This window comes from Mya arenaria, chromosome 7 (genome assembly GCF_026914265.1).
Source record: "Mya arenaria isolate MELC-2E11 chromosome 7, ASM2691426v1".
Classification (NCBI taxonomy): domain Eukaryota; kingdom Metazoa; phylum Mollusca; class Bivalvia; order Myida; family Myidae; genus Mya; species Mya arenaria.
Genome location: NC_069128.1, coordinates 27,023,178 through 27,046,504, shown reverse-complemented (window position 1 = coordinate 27,046,504; position 23,327 = coordinate 27,023,178). Strand labels below are relative to the sequence as shown.

Genomic DNA, 23,327 nt, shown 5'->3' with positions numbered 1-23,327 from the left:
ACCTTCCGGGAACATGACATGTTTATTGACAAAGGTTAACTTGGGACATGGTGAAAGTGCTACTATTAGTGAAAAAAAATCCATAGCATGTCATATTTTTACTCCAATAGATTTTTCTACCAAACTTATCTCCCTTACCTGATGGTAGTCAGCAGCGTTCTGTAAATGTGTTTCCATACATCGAGCCACTGTGCCAAGCCAGCCCCATGAACGTCGTAGTGTGTACACACAGTCCTAAAAGTATCAAGTTAAAACATTGTTATGCATTTACTATTGAAACATTTTGCTGCTCTGAAATTCTCATGTCTTAATAAATGATATACATTCAATATGAATGATGTTGATGAGCAGATTGTACAGAACTTTGATAAAGTTAACCACCTTGTTAACATCATCGTTGTTAACTTTCAAATCTATTCTGCTCTGGAAATATAAAAGATACACTTGTGATCTGCAGTATTTCTAACAATATTAGAGACATCTATTTTAGCAGTAACTGATTATCTTAATATATGAGCACATAATAAAAATAAATTCACGTTTAAAAAGTTAACAACAATCTTGTTAATCACGTTATTAACTTTAACAAAGTTCTGAACAATAAGCCCAATGTCTAAGGAGTCTCCCCTTACCCTGTGCATGCGCGAGGACTGCTCCATGTGTTCCCGCCGATACATGCTGTCAAACACGCCTCGCCTCTCTGTAAGGTACAGGGCTCGCTCTTCAAACTCAGTCTGGGCACTCTGAAATACATACATGTTATTGTCTATGACACTGCTAATGACAGATATCATGCCTCCAATATGAATGATGCAAGCCATTGGTCCAGAAATAGTCACTTGTTGACCCCATATTTTTAAATATTGGGTCCCTTATCTTTATTTCATACCAAAATGCCATCTATTTTCAGATTCTGATGAATAAATGAAACATTACCCAGATTTTGTTTGCGACTTGATCAATGTAAATAGATTTTGGACGAGAAAAAACTTTACAAGGTTAGTAGGTGACCCAGATTGGAATATACAGGGCTTCAACTATCACTGAATATGGTTTCATTTGGCCACTAAATCCCATATCGGGTCACCTACTTGCCCCATAACTTGAACTTCCACAATGTTATCAAAAATGGTCTCGATATTTTTGATAATTTGTTTTGTTCTTTTCAACTTATTTTCAACAAGTTTTAACATTCTAAGTAAAAATAGTGCATTAACATTTGGTAAACTATTGAGTTGATTTGAGTGGAAACAATACCAGCTAAAATTAAGAAGAGATCAAACCACGGCTATATTTGAGTTTTGTTAAGCCTAATGACTTAACTGCAAGAATGTCTGAATGAAATCTTTGTAAGAGTTTACTACACCAAGGAAATAAAAATGGCCATAACATTTTAGTACCTTAAACTATAAAATGTGTAACAGGTAGATCTACAATGGAAATGATTATAAAGAGGGACGGAAATTAATCGATGCACCAGAACTTTGCTATATAGATTTACAGAATTCTCAGTTTATTACTGAAGTTTGAAATATGATATAATATGATTTTTACTTAGACAGTATTACAACTGCAAGTTCGTCTGTGGAAGTATTTTATAGCAAACTTTCATGCAAAAACTATTACATATTGTTAAAGACATGCAATTTATCCATGTAACTATGCAAACTAACTAAATGTTGATAGGTTTCTACATAATATTGCTTAAATAGTCCTAAAAATGACAATGATATTATTGTACGACATCAATGTAAATATGTTTTTGTATTATGGGCCGGTGGCCGTAAATTACTTAATAAACTTGACTTGACATTTGTTACACATATCAACCATTTATGGAAACCATGGAAAAAAAAAAGGGAAGAGAAATAAAAAAATGCACATTTTCTCCTTTCATGGCTGGCAACATAATTTCTGTATTAGTCATGCAGTTGAAACACTGGAAACTGTGGATTTTATTTTGTAAACAATCGGAAGTATTTCTCATTGTTTGTGGTTACTAAACTATGCGTGTTAAAACCGTATTCCAAATGCATTTTTGACTGTATCAAGAAAACTCAAATCTAATTTTAAACACATCTCATCCAGTTCAAAATTTGATGCTCTAAGGGCAAGCAATTTATATATTCATTTTCTTTACTCATAACTACCCTAATGCTGTATCAATATTTAAACAAGAAGAAAAATTGACATGAAAATAAATTTCATTCCTTTGTAAACTGACAATTGACCTTACAAGCAAAGCATGTTTTTGTATCATTTTAAAAGGGTTTACCATTTACAGAATTTTGCGATAAGTGGTCTTTGAAATTGAGGAAACTCCATTCAGATATGAATTATATCGAATGCTTTTAACTGCAGCCGTAATGCAAAATAGTCAATAGTTACGGCAAGAATAGTATGCCTCATATTCCCTGATGTTCAACGCACTGTGAATATCACACTCACTCATCATGAAAGTATCGTGGCTTTGATTCTAGGCAATGACGTTTATGAGTTTTATGATGATGTGGTCCTCAAGCTGGACAAAAAAGTTTTCTACAGGTTCTCAACGAATTTCCCCCAACAAAACAACAACATACACTCTAGCACAATATCGTGCAAATTCAAGAGAATAATATACTGCTGTTATATCTTGTTTCACAATCGTTGTAAAATAAACTGACCTGAAATACATTTTCCACCTCGCTAACGTATAGCACCGACTCCAGACATCGCTTCTTCTGTAGGGCCTGGTCCTGAAAATATACATGTTGGATTAATCTTCAGTGTTCTAGGGCCATTGACAGGCAGAAATTGTGGACTCAGGTCCGATCGGCAATTACCCATGGGAATCTATATATATTTCGTGCCACAGAATAGACACGACATAGAATTGTACCCAGGTGCCCACTAAATTGTACCCTGCCCACACCCAGGTACCTGCCCATGTGTTATAAAGTACAAGCATTATTTAAAAGATACAAACTTATTTAAGCCCTATAGTGAAAACTGCTATTTTAAGGCTGTAATAAACTCCACTGCGCGATTTGAATCAACACATTTTTACACAAACGTCCTAGAGAGTGTGTCCTTAGTAAGAGTCAAACCCTTGACCTCTTTGGGGCGGCGCCTGTGAGGCAGGCTTCATACTTAAATACCATCACCAATAATAGGTTTTTTTATGTAATGTTAATTTACACAAATAAAAGTAGTTTATTTTATGTTAATATATTCATTTTAAAAGCCTGAACAACTAATATATGTAAATTTTAGTTCAGGTGACAAATTTTATGGCTGTAAAATTAAATCTTATTCTTAAATGCATTTCATTATTTACTTGCATTCAATGACAAGATGCTTGGCAATTAATTGCCCTTTAAATTCTTGAGCTGACAGCATTATTATATAAAAGTGCATACAAATTGAATTCATTAAAGAGAACACTCTTGCAAATAGAATGTGCAAAACGTATAGAAACAAACTAAGAAGTAAGTTTGAGCCTTTGTAATTTTAAGGAGGGCCTATGATTTACTTGTACAGACTATCACATTGCGTCGTAAACATTCCATAACAGTCAGCACAGGTTTGCAGTCATTTAAGGCAAAGGGCAACAAAAACCATGAAAAGTGTGCATTAAACTGTGACGATGCATGACAGATGATACGTGTGCGTCTCGTGACAGGATATCCGAGATGACAGGCCGTGTCTGGGTGACATAATGCAATTAAGTCTTCACAAAAACTCTGATTAATTTAACAAGACAATGCATCTACACTGATGACAAACAAGCCTTAGCAAGTATGTAATTGAGAGCATGATTTCAATGTTAAATTGTGCGAGGTAATTTTAATTTGAAGTTTTTTCAGTACTTGTTTTTTTTATAATAAAGATTTTGTAAGGCAGACCTGCATGGGGTGGTATTCAGTACAAAACTTAAATGAATCTTATGGTCATACATCATTTACTTCATTCATTCTATTGGTGAGTTATTAATAACAAATACTCCGATTAGCTACATCATTCTTGGATACAATTAAGACAAATATTGAATACCAAACCTGACCAGATCTTATTAGACAAATTAATGGAATGTTATTCAGGGAACTTATACAGACTAACAGTTTCATAGAAAACCACTATGGAATGCCTTAAGATCAATAAATATCCTTTTTACAAAAGAAATAGCATTTTTCAGTATCGGACATATCAAAACTGAACACACACTAATACGGTATGCAATTTTCGTTAATTTTATTAATGAAATAAAATATATATTCTATATATTCTCAATGAAATACCGAAACACTATCCCATCATTCAATGCCAATTTACAATACTTAACTCTCTTATAAAAAATCGAAGGACATATTGCCCTACAAAACGATAGATATTTTTCCCACACTCTTAAAAGGAATGTATTCAGAACCAAAACACATACCAGGTATCAAAAGTAGTTAGAAAGGTATATTCCTTTTCTTAACAAAGTCAAATTTTACAACCATATTGTAAAAGCATAAATAAGAAAAAGGAACTTTATTTTTAGAAAAATCAAAATTAATTTGACTTTTTGTGATTTATGTGTCTTGTCACTTATGTTGGATTTGTTCCTTTTAAGGGTCTAGACAACAGATGATACAATTGAAAAAAAAAAGAAGGAAATTTACAAAAACCCTCATAAAATTAACACCGTTGTGTACCACCCAATGTATCTTTATACTAACTGGTGTATCACATAGCTTACAACACATGCATCTTTTGCATATTTTTCCAATGGGAAATTTTCTGGGGTTGTATTCCACTAAAATCCAGGTAAATTATAGTGTTGGTATATTTATCTGTACTCATAAATTATTCTTAAGATCATGTAAAATGTATAATCAGCATCCTACTATCTCACATTGACAATCCTAGGCTTGTTTTGAGGAAATACAGTACGTATTTGCCAATTTTTGGACTATCTGGTGTCTTAGGTCCCTTTAAATATCTATAAAATATCTGTTTTGTTGTGGTGAATATTTTACATTGTCATGTATGAAGACAGTTCTTAAAATAATATCATTTTCAAAACTTGTGAATTTCAGCATGACAAATGGGTTTTTTGGAAAAATGTACTGTAAGAGCATTGTTTCGAACAAAGTGATCAAATATTACTTCTATGTCTGATAGCCACCACATAATTCATTTCGTCTTTCAAACTGTGACAGGACATCTTGATAAAAATACTCATTGTTTCCTATGTAACAAGTTTCAGTATTCATCAAAATCAGTTAAACTGTCTTTCTAAAGAATGGTAATATAGTTGGCGATGAATACATGCCTTGAAGGTATTTAGGTTAATTGATACCGAAACAAAACACACACAATATTACAATCGACAAAAATGGCGTGTGTTTGTGATCTCACATTTCATGTTTAGAAATACAACACTGTTTTGTATACAATGTTTGGTATTTGATATGGGGCTCCTACAGATATATCTTTTCAATTTGTTGCAGTATTTATATTCAAAACATGATATCAGTCTTGGAGGGGTTTTCTCAAATAATATTAATGACATTATAATCATGTTTAAATCCCAAGCAACTAATTTACTACTGGTAATTTACTACTCTTTTTTTCATGAGAATAAACATAAATTAGCATATAAATGTGTCAAATTCTTCTAATTCACATTAGACACAGTTTAAATAAATGTTTTCCTGTTTCATTGTTAATTTTTACAGTACTTTTCAAAGGTAATGTTCATTTAAATCCAGCTTTGCACAGAATGAAAACAGACTGTATTTCAAGTGTTAAGAAGTATTGTCAATATGTGACCCTATCAGTGTTATAAATTTACCTGGTCAATGGGTTATCATTGCAAGAGACTATTTTAAACTTTCAATAAAATTGATAGCGACTTAATGGGTATCAATACAAACACATATTTCTATCACAGCCATAAGAAGTTTTCATATAAATTATTTTTATCTATCAAATGAGGCTTGAATGCCTTATCAAAGTTTTTCAAAAGTATCAATTAGATTCGATGACTTGAAAAACAAATATTGAATGGCATTGAATGCCCTACTGTGGTCTGGTTAGTTTGTCAATGAAAATACGTTATACCATTTTAAAAAGTCAATATTTGTTTTATCAATTTTTCTTAACACATTTGTATTTTATATTTAGCTTTTAAATCTTCTCAAGTTTGTTTGTATGCAACAGTGCAAAATATAATTACGATAATAAATTATGTATCATCGAGACAAATGATGATATTGCAGCGTTGCACAGTGGTTGATCTTGCCATATTACAGAAAAAAATCAGAAAAAACAGAGTATTCTTTCTAAATTGTGAATCATGATATAGGATTAATACGGATACATCATTAACATTGCATCAATACATGCCATATCCCCCGGCAGGTGAAAAATGTAGAATGAATTGCAATGTAAAATACCGTTACACATTTTCTAACATCATAATTCTATTCTCAACACAGTGATTTTCAGTTAAAATGAACTGCTTATTTAAATAAAATGTATTTATCAGTGAAAGCCTTGCAGAAATATGGCATAATAATGGCGATATTGATAAGTTTTTGAGACACATCAAAAATCCCCTGGCTTATATCAAAATCCCTTTGTTTCATGGACAAAATCCCCTGGGCTAATGTCAAAATACCCTTGTTTTCTGAACAATATCCCCTGGAGATGTCTCCATAAATATTAAATGTTTGACATTGTATATTACCTCAAGTAAGGCATATTCTGTCTCCAAAGCTGGTACTTCTTTAACTGGTTTCTGAAAAACATCAAGCAAAAAACATTATGCAAAGAAATGATAAAATCAATTGTGTAGATGTTTGATTTTTTTACAATGAATTGTTTTGTAATTTTTTAATTCTTCATTTAATCCTGGACAATGAGATTTTATAGCCATGAGAATGCTTTTACAGGTATTTCATATTTCAGAAATAACACAAAATATGCCAACACTGTATCGAGCCGGGATACATACTTTTACTATTTGTCATTTCCGGGGTCTAAGCGATTTTTGTATAATTTTAATTCTAAACCTCAAAACTCCATATCAAATTTAAAATCTATGGAAGAAGGTTGTTGGGTTAACACAGTGCAGGTAAGCGTACTTAGGTTTCCCTCACATACCAAGACCACACAATCTTCCACAACATTGTGCCAACAAGAGTAACTTAAAATTAAGTCAATATAACTTCATTCACAAATGTAAAATATGTTCAAACTTCAGAAATAAATTTTAACTTTCATTGTTGGGACTTAAAAAAATGGACTGAAGTCTAATGTTTGAAACTCATTTAAGTGGTTGTGGGACTTGAATAATTTAAATTCTTGCCGAAAACCTCATTCAAACTGTACCTTAGATTTGCGGAACTCGTCCACTTTTCTCTTGAGGGGTTTCAGGTCCTTTGTTATCTCCTGTAGAGCATCCAGTTGTTGCTGAATCCCCTGCTGGTTGTCTGGAAATGGAACATCCTGGATGGCAGTCTGCAAGGGAGAGAATCAGGAGTTGAACAAAGGGAAGTTATTAAGGATACAAGCTTATGTGTCTGTTTCTCATGAATTCTTCAGATTTTTGTGAAAGAAATTACAGGCTTGTGTCACCATACCACTGCTTAATGTTATTGCAATGTTTTTGATAACAGTCAGCAAGATAAAATATTCTTTCCAGCAAAGGGAGATTATAATTAGTGAAAAAAGGTAATCAGAGAAGAGCTTTTTTCTCTTCTGGTCCATGCTGTATTGATTTGTTTTAATAAGCTTTTAAACAAAATATTAGAAGTATGTATATTCTATGTCAAATATCAACTGAATAGTAATCATAAATTGCATATATTCTGAAATAAACAAGAGGAGATCACTCATAGCAAGTAATTCAAAACCAACAGTAAGAATGGAGCAGATTCCATTGGACATTTGCTTTATTTTTTCTTTCTTTGATAGCAAGCTATTTAAATATATTTATTTAATCTGGATCAAAGTATTTTTCCCACAAAACACTCATTAAGCCTAATAAGCCATGACGGAACATAACATGTCGTTCTAGGTCAAAAGAAAGGGGAAAATCATCTTGTAAATAAATCATTGTATGTGTTTTTCAAGCTATAAGTGTCACATAAAATGGCCAATTTTGACATTAAACATAATTTTGGTACTTATGTATAATAATGATACATTGTAATTTTTCAAACCTTATTCATTGTAAGGTTAATGTTAATATGTCAGTGCCACACATATTGGAAAAAAATACTAAAAGAGATTATGACCGAAGAATTACTTCCTTTTATTGAAGAATTATAAACAAGCAGTGTAGATAATGCCAGTATAGATTAGTAGCTAGATTTTCATACAAATTTTTAAATGGGGGGCGGTGATGTCGAGTTACATTGTTATTTTCTAAAAAAAAGAGCCTTTTTAACATTCGTTATACATCAACACCGTAAGTATGAATAAATGCCGTTCCCCGAGAGAACCTGACTGATACACAAAAACAGACCCTACTTCAACATTTTTATTTGAAGCAATAATATCTTAGGGGTGGCAGAGAAAAGAGGGGGCGGGCAGGGTTGAAAATCTTGCAATTGATTTATAGTAGCCTAAACTGCAAACACACAGGAAGAAAATAACAAAGGAAGAAAAATGCTATATACAAGATTTGTTAGAGGAACAAAAATGTGAAACTAAATTTATAATATTCTATTGTTAAATGGGTACAAATTTTTATTTACTTCTTTAATGAAAATTTGAAAATTAAATAGCAAGGCTACACCCTAAAATTGCATAAAAAATAGCCAATCCCAAGTTACACATACATGTATATTTCATTTGGTCGGTTAACCACCCATTTATTTGAACCAGCCTCCTTCCAGTTTCATAGCAAGCCTGTAATCAAAGGTCATCAATCTGTACCTAACTCGTAATTTGCGAGCAATTAATCTTAAGTGTTTACAATAGAGCTAATGTTTAAGGCATTCCTAGCGAGGTGAAAATTAGGTTCAAAATACATTTAATTTAATGGCTTTTTAATTTCGACTGAACGCATTTTAAATAAGTGTGTTTTTTGCTTTAATGTTTTATACTAGAGAGAATTGTATTCTAATTTGCATTCCTAATTAACTTCTAATTAATTAAAACCTTGTTGCAAGCATAACACATTTGTCTAATCCTAGTCACTTTATTTTTATATACATGTTGTGAAACCACAATGTAATTTAGATGATCTTGCCTGGGTGAATACAATGGCATCTTAATAATTTTCAACTGTGTACTGGTAATTTTTCCTGTTTGAAATAATGTTGAATAACATGGTTAAGTTTTCAGGGTTATCATTTAAAACTGGAAGAATATTGCCTGATTTAAAGAGCAGATTTGCCAGGGAGATCTAATAATTGGCCCCTGTTATATTGGAGATTATAATACCAGTCAGTTTCTTCATGCTTAATAGGTGCTGCACAAAAGCTTTATTAATAATATTGACTTTATGCTGTCTACCAGACCCCATATATTTTTAAAAGGCTCAATGTCACAGTGACCTTCTTGCCGGACACTCTGCAGACACTTTAAATCTTGTCCGACAACAAAGCATTGTCTGATTGTGTAAAATGGTCTATCACTTTTTAACCCGTGAATAGAGATTCTAACTGACCAGAGGTGGGTTTGGGCAATTTGGGTTTAAATGAGAACCACCAGATTATCTGAACTGTGATCTTCTTTCATGTAAATGAGTGCATTAAACAAGAGTTGATAATCCAGTTTACAAGTTTAAGGGTTCTCTGTCTGTTTAGGCTTAAATAAAGGACATTCATTTGTTTAATAATAAAGCACTACTGTAGTGTACAAAAGGTTTGTAGATAATTCAATGCCTGCAGTGATCTCAATACATGTAATTAATCCACTTCAACTAATTTTACCTAGACTATTTCTATAACAAGTTGGCTAAGCCATCATTGCCATTTAAATTGAAACACTGATAGCATTTAAAAATGCAATTTTCACAATTTCGTTATGAAAGCTTGGACAGTAGATGACTTTGAACCAGCCAAATATTTTATACAATACGTACCCTTTTACAACTTTATATATACAAGGAAATGGAGCAGGCTAATGGCCTGTGTATAACAATAAGTAAGATGACTATCATGCCTGTGACAGATGTTTGTTTTGTTGGAAGAATATAAATATTTATTGGCAACATTATATACACATACGAGGACATGTATAAACAGTCTGTGTCATTAAAAGTCAGCACACCAGCCTGGTCCATATAAACAGCCTATTCAGAGTCTTTGACAACTGTTGTTTTGGCAACTCTTAAGGAACTTAATGAATATCCAAATGTTAAAAAAGTTCCCTTAACACATTAGTGGCTCGACTGAGACATACATAATTACATGTATGTTTATTGTTACTGGCCACCTTAATTCTAAATAGTTAATCAGCTTATATATTAAAAAAACAAATATCAAACTTGCAAATAATAATAAAATCTAACAGAAATAATGTTGACGTGATTTAAAGAATCACGGCTAGGTCATCATTTTTAACATCAAATTCACTGTTATTGTATATTTATTTATCAATTCCTAATTTGCTGACGTTGGTTTAAATCCATTCATTAAAACAAAACATGTATATCAATACCACATCGATTAGATTTTGATAAAGTAAAATGTACATGTCCCACCTGTGTATTGACTGTTGACGGACAGGTGTGTCACACCGGTACCTTTGATGTTTAATTGTGCGTTTAAACGAACGTGTTATGAATAAACCTTACCTGTTTCTGTTTAATAGCCTCGAAACATTGCTCCAAAGTCATCTGATCTCTTTTGGAGCCCATCTTTTAGCTGAAAACAAGTAAAATCACTTTGTAAACATTCTCATACGATCTGTCATAATTTCCACGTATGCGCATGCGCAGGCTAACAAGCTTCCGATGTTTCAGCGGGAAATTTAAGTCTCAAGATACACGGGCGATTCTTTATCAGTTTTTCGGCAAAAGTGAGCAAAAATCAAAAGAGTCACATTTTTGTCTGTTTTCGAGATAAACCATTTTCAAAAGTAGTTATATTGTTAGAGAAAACTGCAGCTACAAAGCTGGATGCTGACGGGAAAATTTTAATCTCGCGAAATTAATTTCAGCATCATATTATGATAATAAATGTGACATTTCCTAAGGTTTTACACTGCATTATCAATAGTGAGTAGAGCTAAATTATCATAAATGGAACAAATAAATGATCGATGTTTAAATACCACCGATCGTTTAAATATTTTATTGTTTATTCAATGATAAAGATCTTAAAGGTTTAATACACGAGTGGTTTTCTATTACAAGTATTAGATCAAGCACAAATATCGTGCAATTTGCATATTTGAACTAAGTTGTGCTCACCCTTTGATTTTAAATGCTTTGAAAATGTATAAACATTATAATCAGAAAGAATATTAGCCTCCGGGAGGCTATTTTATGATTTATTTGTTTATTAATCGTTTTCTATGTTCTACATGAGTACATTCTATTTCAAATTACGGGTAGTAGTATTTTGTTTAAAATTTCTTTTTAGTATATTCTTTCAGGGTCAGATCGAGAGGTTAAAGCTGCACCCTCACAGATTTACCATGTTTACAACTTTTTTATTTTTTGTCTTGGAAAGAGCCAATTTTTGCGTAAATATCTGCAAACCAATGATATAAGAATGCTGACAAAAAAAATCAGATCGTACACAGTCATATTTCTGTTCGAAAAAATAATGATGGTTTAAGAAAAATGCATAAAACATTTTTTTTTTAACTTAAATATAAAAATTTGCGATCTATTTTTTTTGTCAGCAGTCGTATATAACTGGTTTCCAGGAATTATCGCAAAAATTGGGTCATTCCAAGACAAAAAATAAAAAAGTTGCCAACTGACGGTCAATCTGTGAGAGTGCAGCTTTAAAGCGACCATGGTCTAAGTAATTGCGAACAATATCACTCATATGATGCAATATATATTATATATTATTATGCATTATCATGTTTAACTCATTTTACTGAAATGATCAAACAAACAAAACGTATATTTAGTGGACAGATAAAAGTATTAGCCTTTATAAGCAATATATTAATTAATAGCTACGTGGCCACACATTTCCAAGTTTAAAAAGCAACAATATATCTCTCATATGTTTTATGTATACACAAATCAAATGGCTTTTTATGCTCATTAAAGTCATGGTCATGCATTAAATTTTGAAGAAAAAATGGCATATACCTCTAGTTTGCGCCTATAAAGACTCGCTCAAATTGACCGTTTTGTCAACTTTTTTTAAAGGTCTTGGAATGAGCCATTTTTTTGTAAATGTCTGGAGACCTGACAAATATAATACTATAAGACTGCTGACAAAAATCAGATCGCAGTTTTTCAAGTTTACGGTCGAAAATAGATGTTTTATGGCAATAAGCGTTACTAAAGCTTTAAGGAAAATGAGTTTATCAATGTAAAATAGCATTACTAAAGCTTTAAGGAAAATGAGTTTATCGATATAAAACATCAATTTTCGAACGTAAATATGAGAATACGGCGCATTTTCGCATTTTAAAGATGGTGCGTGATCATTTAATTCAAACAATTTCAACATTAATGCTGAACTCATTGATAGTATTAAATACACACATGGATGCCAATGTAGCTTCGCGTATGCGCTCGCATACGTTAATGAAATCGTTTTTAGAAATCATGCATGACACCTAATAGAACGTTTAACCTAACAGTAAGATGACTTATTCATTGAACGTAACTATGCTACACGTCAGCACAACAAACCACTGCTCATCTTTTTGACAAGGGGTGTTCCGAAATCGATCAAAGTGTCACTGTTTACAGCGTGGGTGTCCAGTTTGCCCAACTTTGAAGTCTGACCCTGTTATTGGGTCTCTGAATGTGATCGTCATTAGATTGACCAAGAACAACTCACTCAAGGGTGTAGCAACTGATCAGAGAGAGGGCAACTCTTGTCTTCATGCTGGGGTCGAGGGGTTGAAGGGAAATGCACTTTATTTAGACCTCATGGAGGCGACTTGTAAATGATTGGCACTCACGTACGCGGAGACGTAGGAATTTCCCAGGATGGGATGAGGTGACATATTAATGGGCACTGGACTGTTTTATGAAAACTCCGTCAAGTACGCGTTGACGTAGCAAATTTTCAGGGTCGGATGATGTTATATGATAATAGATTCTGGATCAGTATACGTTCAGCATACGTTCAGCATTCGTTCAGCCTACGTTCAGTCTACGTTCTGCCTAGGTTCAACATAAGTTCAGCCTACGTTCAGTCTACGAACACCTACGTTCAGCATACGTTCAACCTACGTTCAACCTACGTTCATCAAACGTTCAACCTACGTTTAGCATACGTTCAACATACGTTGGGATCAACCATTTTGATATAGACTAGTACCGTTTGCTTTCTCTCAGCGTTACTTAGGTATTTGTAGTGGAAGGAGGCAATGAGGTGGGGCAACCCAAAACACTGGGTGGGCAACGTCAACCCCAGGCCCTGTGGTTCTACGTAATAAAATACCTGTTTTGATTTAAAAGTTAAGGGCGACGGCTTATTCACAAAGCCGACATAATTTACCCTCTCCATGGGGTGAAATTATGCTTGGATACGGAAGAATGCAAGCATAGGATGGTAACGAAATCAAATGAAACTGTGTCTTATTTACTTAAGACACCGATAGCGGACATGTAAACAGTTACGTTTCAACTCTGTTTTTAGTACAAATATTCAATTATTATTTTAATGCTCTGCTGGTATTCTACCCTTTTCACTGTTGTATGTGCTGTTTGCACATAGTACGTTTATGCACATACACACGAAAAATATGTTCAAACACACGGACAAATAGGTTTCATTTTAAATGGCTTACTTCGCGGTGTTCAAAACATGTGATCTAAAGTGAAACATCTTTATTTAGTACTAACGACAAAGCGTATATTAGGATATGATTTAAATTCGATCGCAAATATTGTAAAAAGGAAGAAAAAATATTATACAGAGGGACGGCTTTCTTTTGTATTTATATGTCATTGAATAATTTTACTGAGTCCCTATACCGTAATGTAATACTGATCATATCGAAATATAATCGTACATCATACATATGTTTTTCATCAAAACGTTTTATATTTCAAAGCTCAGCACACACATACGCTAGGCCGTATAAATACAATATTGGATTATAATGTCAATAAGTGGTAAAGATAGGTAGTTTAGGTTGTCATATAATTCATTAAGGAGGCTGACACACCATTTTGGTACGCACTTTTTTATGGGGTACTCGTGTCTGAAGTGGTAATATCTCTATTGCAAATTGTAATGGTAGCATTTAACCGGAATTTAATGTTATGTTTACATCGGAACACCTCGGCCATTAACCATTAACTTGAACATTATTTAATCGGAACACCTCGGCCTATAACCAGCAGAAGCTATACCGAAGCTTGCCCCGGAGATGGCCGAGTTTTTACGATTGGTAGGACACGGGTGTGTGTGTATGAGGAGGGGAGGGGGGTCCTCAGTAAAAGCAGCCCCGTCCTCTCAGGATAAGATACACATTCAAAACGCTTAACGAGCACTATCTTTTCAATGTCATACTGCAATGTGCCTGGAAAAACCGTTTCTCTAAAGCTTGTCCTCAATACTAATTGGCAAAACGGTCACTACTCGCGGATTTCGGGTTAAAAAGATATCGGATAACCATAAGATCGACCAACCATAAAACTGTTTTAAAAAGAAATTCATCTTATTTATGATGTATGGTTTATGCTTTCTATTTTCGTAAGTATTCGCTCCAGTAGCTTTCAGAAGGGTGGCAATTTAACATATTTGGCAAAATCACAAAATAGAATGGTTATTTAACAATTTGCATGGTAGATACAAAAATGACGAGGTAGAGGTGAAATTGCGGACAGAGATGAGAATGTTTAATATGAAAAGATGGACCAGAAGACCTTTTCTCCCACTGCTGAAAAATGGAGTGCTCGTCAATGCGTCTGTGCATTCCCTGACTTCATGAAATATTGAAAAAGAAAATCAATAACATTGCTGTTTTACAATTTTTAGGACTATTGCTTCAAATAATAAGAGCCATATTTAGTTGCAGAACACTTACAGTATACTTTGTGAAGCAGGATTTCTTGCTATAACGAAGAACTTAAAAAGAGAACTAAACGAATATTCGAAGTAAAACTTACTATAGCATCCATCATATATGTTTACCACTCTTAAGGTATCATTTTAAGTTGCATCAGTTTGCTCTTTAAACAGCAGGCCCCAAATTCTCGAACAATCTTAAGTCACTTATAACACGATCAGGCTAAGCACGCTATTTTTTGTTTGAGTTGCATCGTCATTTGAATGAGTTCTGACACTTTTGTATGAATATATCTTTATGTAAATCGTGACTAAACACGTTTTACTTTGAACAGTCAGTTTCAGTACTTTAACTAAACGAAATAAGATATTTAAGTTTGTTACGCTTAAGAATTTACGAGAAATTTCGGCCAGGTCTTAGATGTTTCATCAAATTTTCTAGTAGCAATTTCGGTTCTAAAAGTGATAATCAGAAGTAGGTTTTGTCCTACGCATGAAATAGCTCCTAGTATTCCTGATGAATTTCCCTCGCTGTGTCACAGAAAGAAAAAAACTGACTGTGTACCTGGTCTTCCATTTAATTCATAATAATGGCTCCTATCATCAACTAAAATTTAATCATTTACTAACGGCCTTTAAGTAAATACCATATGTAAGTAAATATTTATTTTGATAACTCAATAGTTCATGTTGAATTAATGTCGCTTTTATACTCCGTAAGATGGGCGAGAACGATTTCAATACATATAGGCAAGGAAAACCTGCAATGAATTATTTAAATGCATCGCGGTGTACAAACAAATAAGTCAATGAATCTAATATGTATCGACGAATGCGAAAAGCACCACATAGAGATATATACTTTAAGCATCCTCATGGAATATGAATGAATTGATCGTACCTTTTGATTTTAGATCATACGTTATATGAACTTTTATCAAATGCAAGGACTCGTCGTAAGGCAACTCGCTCGACTAAGATTATAAGGGCTAGTCATAAGGACACTCGCCCGGTTAGGTTTATAAGGACTCGTCGTAAGGCAACTCGCTCGACTAAGATTATAAGAGCTAGTCATAAGGACACTCGCCCGGCTATGGTAACAAGGACTCGTCGTAAGGCAACTCGCTCGACTAAGATTATAAGGGCTAGTCATAAGGACACTCGCCCGGCTATGTGTATAAGGACTCGTCGAAAGGCAACTCGCTCGACTAAGATTATAAGGGCTAGTCATAAGTACACTCGCCCGACTAGGTTTATAAGGACTCGTCGTAAGGCATTTCGCTCGACTAAGATTATAAGGGCTAGTCATAAGGACACTCGCCCGACTAGGTTTATAAGGACTCGTCGTAAGACAACTCGCTCGGCTAAGATTATAAGGGCTAGTCATAAGGACACTCGCCCGACTAGGTTTATAAGGGCTCGTCGTAAGGCAACTCGCTCGACTAAGAGTATAAGGGCTAGTCATAAGGACACTCGCCCGACAAGGTTTATAAGGACTCGTCGTAAGGCATTTCGCTCGACTAAGATTATAAGGGCTAGTCATAAGGACACTCGCCCGGCTAGGGTTAAAAGGGCAAGTCAATAGGCAACACGTTCGGCTAGGGTTATAAGGACTCTTCGTAAGGCAACTCGCTCGACTAGGGTTATAAGGGCTAGTCATAATGACACTCGCCCGACTAGGTTTATAAGGACTCGTCGTAAGGCAACTCGCTCGACTAGGATTATAAGGACTCGTCGTTAGGTAACTCGCTCAAATAAGGTTATAAGTGCTAGTCGTTAGGCAACTCGCTCGACTAGGGTTATAAGGGCTCATCGTAAGGCAACTTGCTCGACTAGGGTTATAAGGGCTCATCGTAAGGCAACTCGCTCGACTAGGGTTATAAGGGCTCATCGTAAAGCAACTTGCTCGACTAGGGTTATAAGGACCCATCAGAAGGCAACTCTTTCGACTAGGGTTATAAGGGCTAGTCAATAGGCAACTCGCTCGACTAGGGTTATAAGGGCTCATCGTAAGGCAACCAACCCGACTAGGGTTATAAGGGCTCGTCGTAATGCAACTCGCTCGACTAGGGTTATAAGGGCTCATCGTAAGGCAACTCGCTCGACTAGGGTTATAAGGGCTCAGCGTTAGGCAACTCGCTCGACTAGGGTTATAAGGGCTCATCGTTAGGCAACTCGCTCGACTAGGGTTATAAGGGCTCATCGTTAGGCAACTCGCTCGACTAGGGTTATAAGGGCTCATCGTAAGGCAACTCGCTCGACTAGGGTTATAAGGGCTCATCGTTAGGCAACTCGCTCGACTAGGGTTATAAGGGCTCATCGTTAGGCAACTCGCTCGACTAGGGTTATAAGGGCTCATCGTAAGGCAACTCGCTCGACTAGGATTATAAGGGCTCATCGTAAGGCAACTAGCTCGACTAGGATTATAAGGGCTCATCGTAAGGCAACTCGCTCGACTAGGGTTATAAGGGCTCATCGTAAGGCAACTCGCTCGACTAGGGTTATAAGGGCTCGTCATAAGGCAACTCGCTCGACTAGGGTTATAAGGGCTCATCGTGAGGTAACTCGCTCAAATAAGGTTATAAGGGCTCATCGTTAGGCAACTCGCTCGACTAGGGTTTATAAGGGTTCATCGTAAGGCAACTCGCTCGACTAGGGTTATAAGGGCTCATCGTAAGGCAACTCGCTCGACTAGGGTTATAAGGGCTCATCGTAGGGCAACTCGCTCGACTAGGGTTTATAAGGGCTCACCGTAAGGCAACTCGCTCGACTAGGGTTATAAGGGCTCAGCGTTAGACAACTCGCTCGACTAGGGTTATAAGGACTCGTCATAAGGCAACTCGCTTGACTAGAGTTATAAGGACTCGTCGCAACTCGCTTGACTAGGGATATAAAGACTCGTCATAAGGCAACTCGCTTGACTAGGGTTATATGGACTCGTCATATGGCAACTCGCTCGACTAGAGTTATAAGGACTCGTCGTAATGCACCTCGCTTGACTAGGGATATAAAGACTCGTCATAAGGCAACTCGCTTGACTAGGGTTATATGGACTCGTCGTAAGGCACTTCGATCGACTAGGGTTATAAGGGCTGGTCGTAAGACACTTCGCTCAACTCGGGTTATAAGGGCTATTCGTAAGACACTTCGATCGACTGAGGTTATAAGGGCTAGTCGTAAGACAATTCGCTCGACTATGGTTATAAGGGCTAGTTGTTAGGCAACTCGCTCGACTTCGGTTATAAAAACTTGTCGCCAGGCAAATCGCACCACTAGGCTAAAAGGGCTCGACTAGGTTTGTAAGACCATGTGTATTGTAAATGCAAGGAACCACTGCGATATGATTGTTCCAGAAGAGTCAAATTAATGGAATATTGGATATAACATGTGTATTCATTCAGTGAACTTTAAAGTTAACAACAATGATGTTAACAACGCTGTTAACTTTCACAAAAGATCTGAAAAATCGACCCAATGTAGCTCCTCATTATTAATTACTTTCTACTAAGACAACAGTATTATAATTAAAATGAAAACACCCCCTGGTTTACAATTGCATAAATCAGTCATACAGCCGTCACTGACACCTAGATATGAATAGTTGACAAGTAAAAATAATGGATTTACGTCTTCGTGTGTCTTCAGTAAGTCTAGCGAGACCCAATAATATAAGAATGGACATAGTGTCATGTGCTTAATAGGCCAAGAAAACTATTGTTCAGGGGCTGATTTTACAGAGACACAAGAGAAAAAGAAAATGGTGTTCTTGCCCAGCGCTTAGGCCAAATAAAAAATATGTTTGGTTATTGTTACCTATCCAAAAGTATAGTATGGTAGCGGGTAGGTAGGAGGGTTGTTTATAAAGACCTCCCAACCATTTTCAAGAAGTTCACTTGCTTTTTTGTATACAATTATATAATATCAAACTTGAATCAAGATGACGCTCTTGATCTTGGCCACCGCGAAATTGTTCCTCGATTACATTGTATGTGCAATAAATGTCATGGGATGTAAATTTGGTAAACTATAGGACAACTTAATGTGTTTTTTTTTCCTTTTTGAATGATAACTTGCTAGCTTTCCGAATGTATTATAAAAAATAACAACTGCAAATTGCAAATATAAGCCGGCGGAAATTGGACAGATTCATGAAGGAGGCAAACAACAAATGAACAGAACACGTAGAGTAAGGGTGGGTCCACTTGATGTTACAAGGAACGCACCCCCCCCCCCTCCCACACACACACACACACACTCACACACTCCCCGCCCCACCGGGTACATTCGAGTGGGAATGCGAATTACATTTTTTTTGCGAATTGCATTGCAATACCGTTGCAACTAAGCCAGTCTCTTTAAGACTACATGTATTCTATAACACAATCTTTCTATTTGTATTTTCGATTGAATAGTTTCTTTCAATTTCCCATAGAACAATCACTTTAAAATGTTCCATACCACCTTAACAGTAACATCACATTTGCCACACACTAAACGTATGTGATGTATCACTAGTAATTAATAAACCGGCCATTGTTCGTTTTAGATACACCGTGTCATTCGTGCTGTTTTATTAGCTCATTAGCGCTTATTATTTATTTACGATTTACTCCTTACAAACAAGATATTTACACTCCAAAAGGTTGATGGATTGAGATTTTTAGAGCTGTCAATCATCGGCCACTTGAATAAGTTCATCCCTCCTAAAATACAGTGCGCTCAAGACATGGAGCAAACATGCTGGACGCAAGATCCTTCCGAATGGAGATCTTTCAAATGTACGGCATGCATCCACTGGAAAATGTGACAACAGCAGTCTCAGTTTGATTGAGACCCAATGACATCAAAGGAAACGTAGCACTGTCAAGGGTGTGTAAGAGTGCTCCGACTAGATTGGAAGTGATTTAAGTTTTTTTGGAACACAGTACACAGGCAGAAGCACGGGCCTTTCTCTGCTTGGCCAAACTTTGGATACTGACTGTGGCTTTATGTGTAATTAATTGGTAAGAATCGTCCTGAAATATTAATGAGGGATCGATTTGTTGACCCGATAGGGCTACGGCTTGTACGTTCAAAGCGCTGCTGGTAGCTGTAACCTTTGTCATAGTAAATTATTTGTGACAGGGGTTGAGGTAGATCTAAGTAATAGTTAGATGGCATGAATTAACATCTTAATGATTAAATGGTGGGGTGAGCGTAGCGAACGAGCCCTTCTTTATCATTAAGATTTTAATTCAGGTCATCTAAATGACTTAGAATACAACCTCATTGGCTGTAATAGTCAGATGACACGAATAAGGATATTACAGCCTTAAAAGAACTTACTGATTTCCTATCTGCAATTGCATTGCCTGTAAATGCAGGTTATATTCTAAATAGTTGCGCACACAAGTCCGTCCGTGGCGTCATAGTTTTAAAGTAATAATTTCGTTTCTGTTTGAACATCATTTTAATACCCACAAACTTGCTTATAAATGAAGGTTCTTCGATAGATAATTTTTAAAACCCTCTTCAGAATTCTTTGATGTCGAATATAATTATGATAAGCATTGATGTCTTATATTGAAAAGATGTCTGATAGAAAAGGTTAAACCTTACACGATGTTTAACTGGTACATTTCTGACCTGTAATACCTTGTTACTGTGCCAATTCTTAACGTATTAATAAAGAAGCTATACCGCCATCGATGATAAGGCATTATTAGCCTTGTGAAATATGAAACTGGACAAATATGAATAGAGGTGAACCATTAAAAACATAACTAAGTCAAATATTTAAACGTTCGTCGTTCAATAAAGCTTATGGGCGATTCCAGTATGACCCAATTCGTATTTTATTATGGTACCTGGTACAAAAATAGCAGAGAACAAAAACTCAAAATATTCGAAATGTCTGATCAAGTATTTTTGCCACTACTCTTGTATAACCTTACAACTTCACTCGTCTAAAATTGTCTTTCCATATTCATACGGCACGCATTTCAGAAATATTTACTTTTCACACCAGCGGTTTGTTCCAGTCGGGCGAACCCGATGCCCACGTCCGCTCCCCCTCAAATTATCAAATTTTACTCTTTATTTCAATATAGGAGAAAGGTTAGAAAATACACCCTAATGCACCATTTCGGACTAGAAATTGTTTTTTTTTTCTTGGAGAAGGAAACCTCCAACCCCCTGACATCATCTTGAACTAATAAAGTTCGGTTCTACGGGAGGGGCTCAAGTCAAAAGGTTACGCCCCCTCTAACGTCAAATCCTGGATTCGCCCCTGCTTTATGAGGTTCGGTGCAAGAATGCTGTATTTATTTCTTTATCACTCTGTATAGATACATTATAACTACGGTCTTTATGAAATGCGTTTTTACAATAGTATGTAACGGAGTCATGCACAACACCCCATTTATGTTGTGTTACCATCCTCGGCACCCCGGCGTATCATTACCTATATCATATATCAGGCTATGATACGCTGGGGTGCCGCGGATGTGCCGAGGGCCTACTCACAACCTTTAACTTTTGAGTGGTCTGCATACTATTGTGTAAACTACCAACTTTGTGGGCCAGCCACTATTCATATTAACCGATTCACTTGATTAAAGTCAATAACTGCTGACAGATGATTTTTGGCAATTTTGAAGTTTACTGCCCTCTCATTGGACACTTAAAAGATGCTGACCACTAATTTGTCTGAAGTACAAACGAAAAGAGCAAGAAGTGACTGTGTGCCCATATGGCTGGAGAACAGGCATGAAACTCGTATCAAACATTCAATAATAAAATCATCAGATTACTCACTTTCGTATATGTAAACATCGATAGTATTTCAGGCGTTGACGAATTAGTCATTGGCAAGTGATATGCATATATGATAGTTTTGACCGCATAGATATCTGAAAACATGTGACTTTTATCTAATCGATCTACAATGGTATTTATATCACAATTATTTAATAATACATTTATTATTGTTGTATTTTTCTTGGGCGTAACAGGAAGTGCTTTTAAACTGAAAATGATCCTTAAACATTATTTCCTTAAAATAAATGATTTCCTCAATTCTGTCTATTGTTATAGGATTGTAGCATTTATTCATTATATTTTAACATTTATACTTTTATATACATTTTTAGAAGAAACGATGTTCTTTAAAGCGCCATTTGAATGGTCAGTATTTAGTACATGTAACGACTTTCCAACATTGATGCTTGTTTAAGCAGCCTCTTACTCAACCTGTAATGTAGGTTTTTGGTCAACATTAATAATGTTAACATGTTTAAGAAACTTCGTCGTCAACATTGAAACATGTTAAAGTAGCACATATGTATATATATAAGTGCCTGCCTCTTTAATTATTAAGTAGCATCCACGTCAACATTGTAACATGTTAAAGTAGCACATATGTATATATAAGTGCCTGCCTCTTTAATTATTAAGTAGCATTCACGTCAACATTGTAACATGTTTAAGTACCTGTGGGTTTTTTTCAATATTGATGTAAGTATTATTGAAGAGCCTCAACATTGATACATACTGTTGACGTAGATTCTAATACTTCAACACTGATACATGTTCAAGAAACTGAATCAACAATGATACATCTTTTTGGCATTGACTTCTTCGTGCGCATGTATGAATTCACCTATACCTCATTAAAACAACCTCATTAAAACAAAATATTGCCATAACGTAAGATATACCATATAAAGATTAAGCATATTAAATAGTCTGTTAGTAAATTATCGCTCATTATGCCACTAAAATATTTAAACCAAAATGTTTTAAGTCATTAATTTAACTAACCTGCGACTCCTGTCTCCAAATGCAGCACTATTGGTTAAATCCGGTCTCCTTTTGGAATGTTAATCTCGAAAATAAAATCCTGATTAAAAGATATATAGCCACCTACCAAAATATTTAAACTATTGCAAAACTACATACTATATATATATACACACACACACAGCCACTACACTATTAAAATAAATATTTAATTAATTCCGCCCCATTCTTGTATATATATGTATATGAAAGTGTCACTAATTAATCATTTATTTCACAATTTCAATGTTTAAATCACGAAAAAAATGACCCAAAACACTGGCCAAGTTCGGTAACCACTGTTAGAATATGAGGTTAAATAACTTAATATCATACAAATACATATTAGGTATGGTTTCGTAT

General features: G+C 35.2%; 1 protein-coding gene across 5 annotated transcripts in view; it reads right to left on the bottom strand.

Moving 5' to 3' along the window:
• The window catches only part of LOC128240406 (microtubule-actin cross-linking factor 1, isoforms 1/2/3/4/5-like), a 101,875-nt gene extending 78,615 nt beyond the window's left edge, over positions 1 to 23,260 (bottom strand). For all 5 annotated transcript variants that reach the window (XM_052957043.1, XM_052957040.1, XM_052957044.1 and 2 more), the window contains exons 1-7: positions 22,947 to 23,260; positions 10,781 to 10,850; positions 7,363 to 7,491; positions 6,719 to 6,769; positions 2,667 to 2,738; positions 633 to 743; positions 139 to 234 (exon numbers count right to left, since the gene is read on the bottom strand). In XM_052957043.1, coding sequence (XP_052813003.1) covers positions 139 to 234; positions 633 to 743; positions 2,667 to 2,738; positions 6,719 to 6,769; positions 7,363 to 7,491; positions 10,781 to 10,843 — 522 coding nt within the window. In that variant the 5' untranslated portion in view covers positions 10,844 to 10,850; positions 22,947 to 23,260. The remainder of the gene's footprint in view (positions 1 to 138; positions 235 to 632; positions 744 to 2,666; positions 2,739 to 6,718; positions 6,770 to 7,362; positions 7,492 to 10,780; positions 10,851 to 22,946) is intronic.
• Between the last annotated feature and the right edge of the window lie 67 nt (positions 23,261 to 23,327).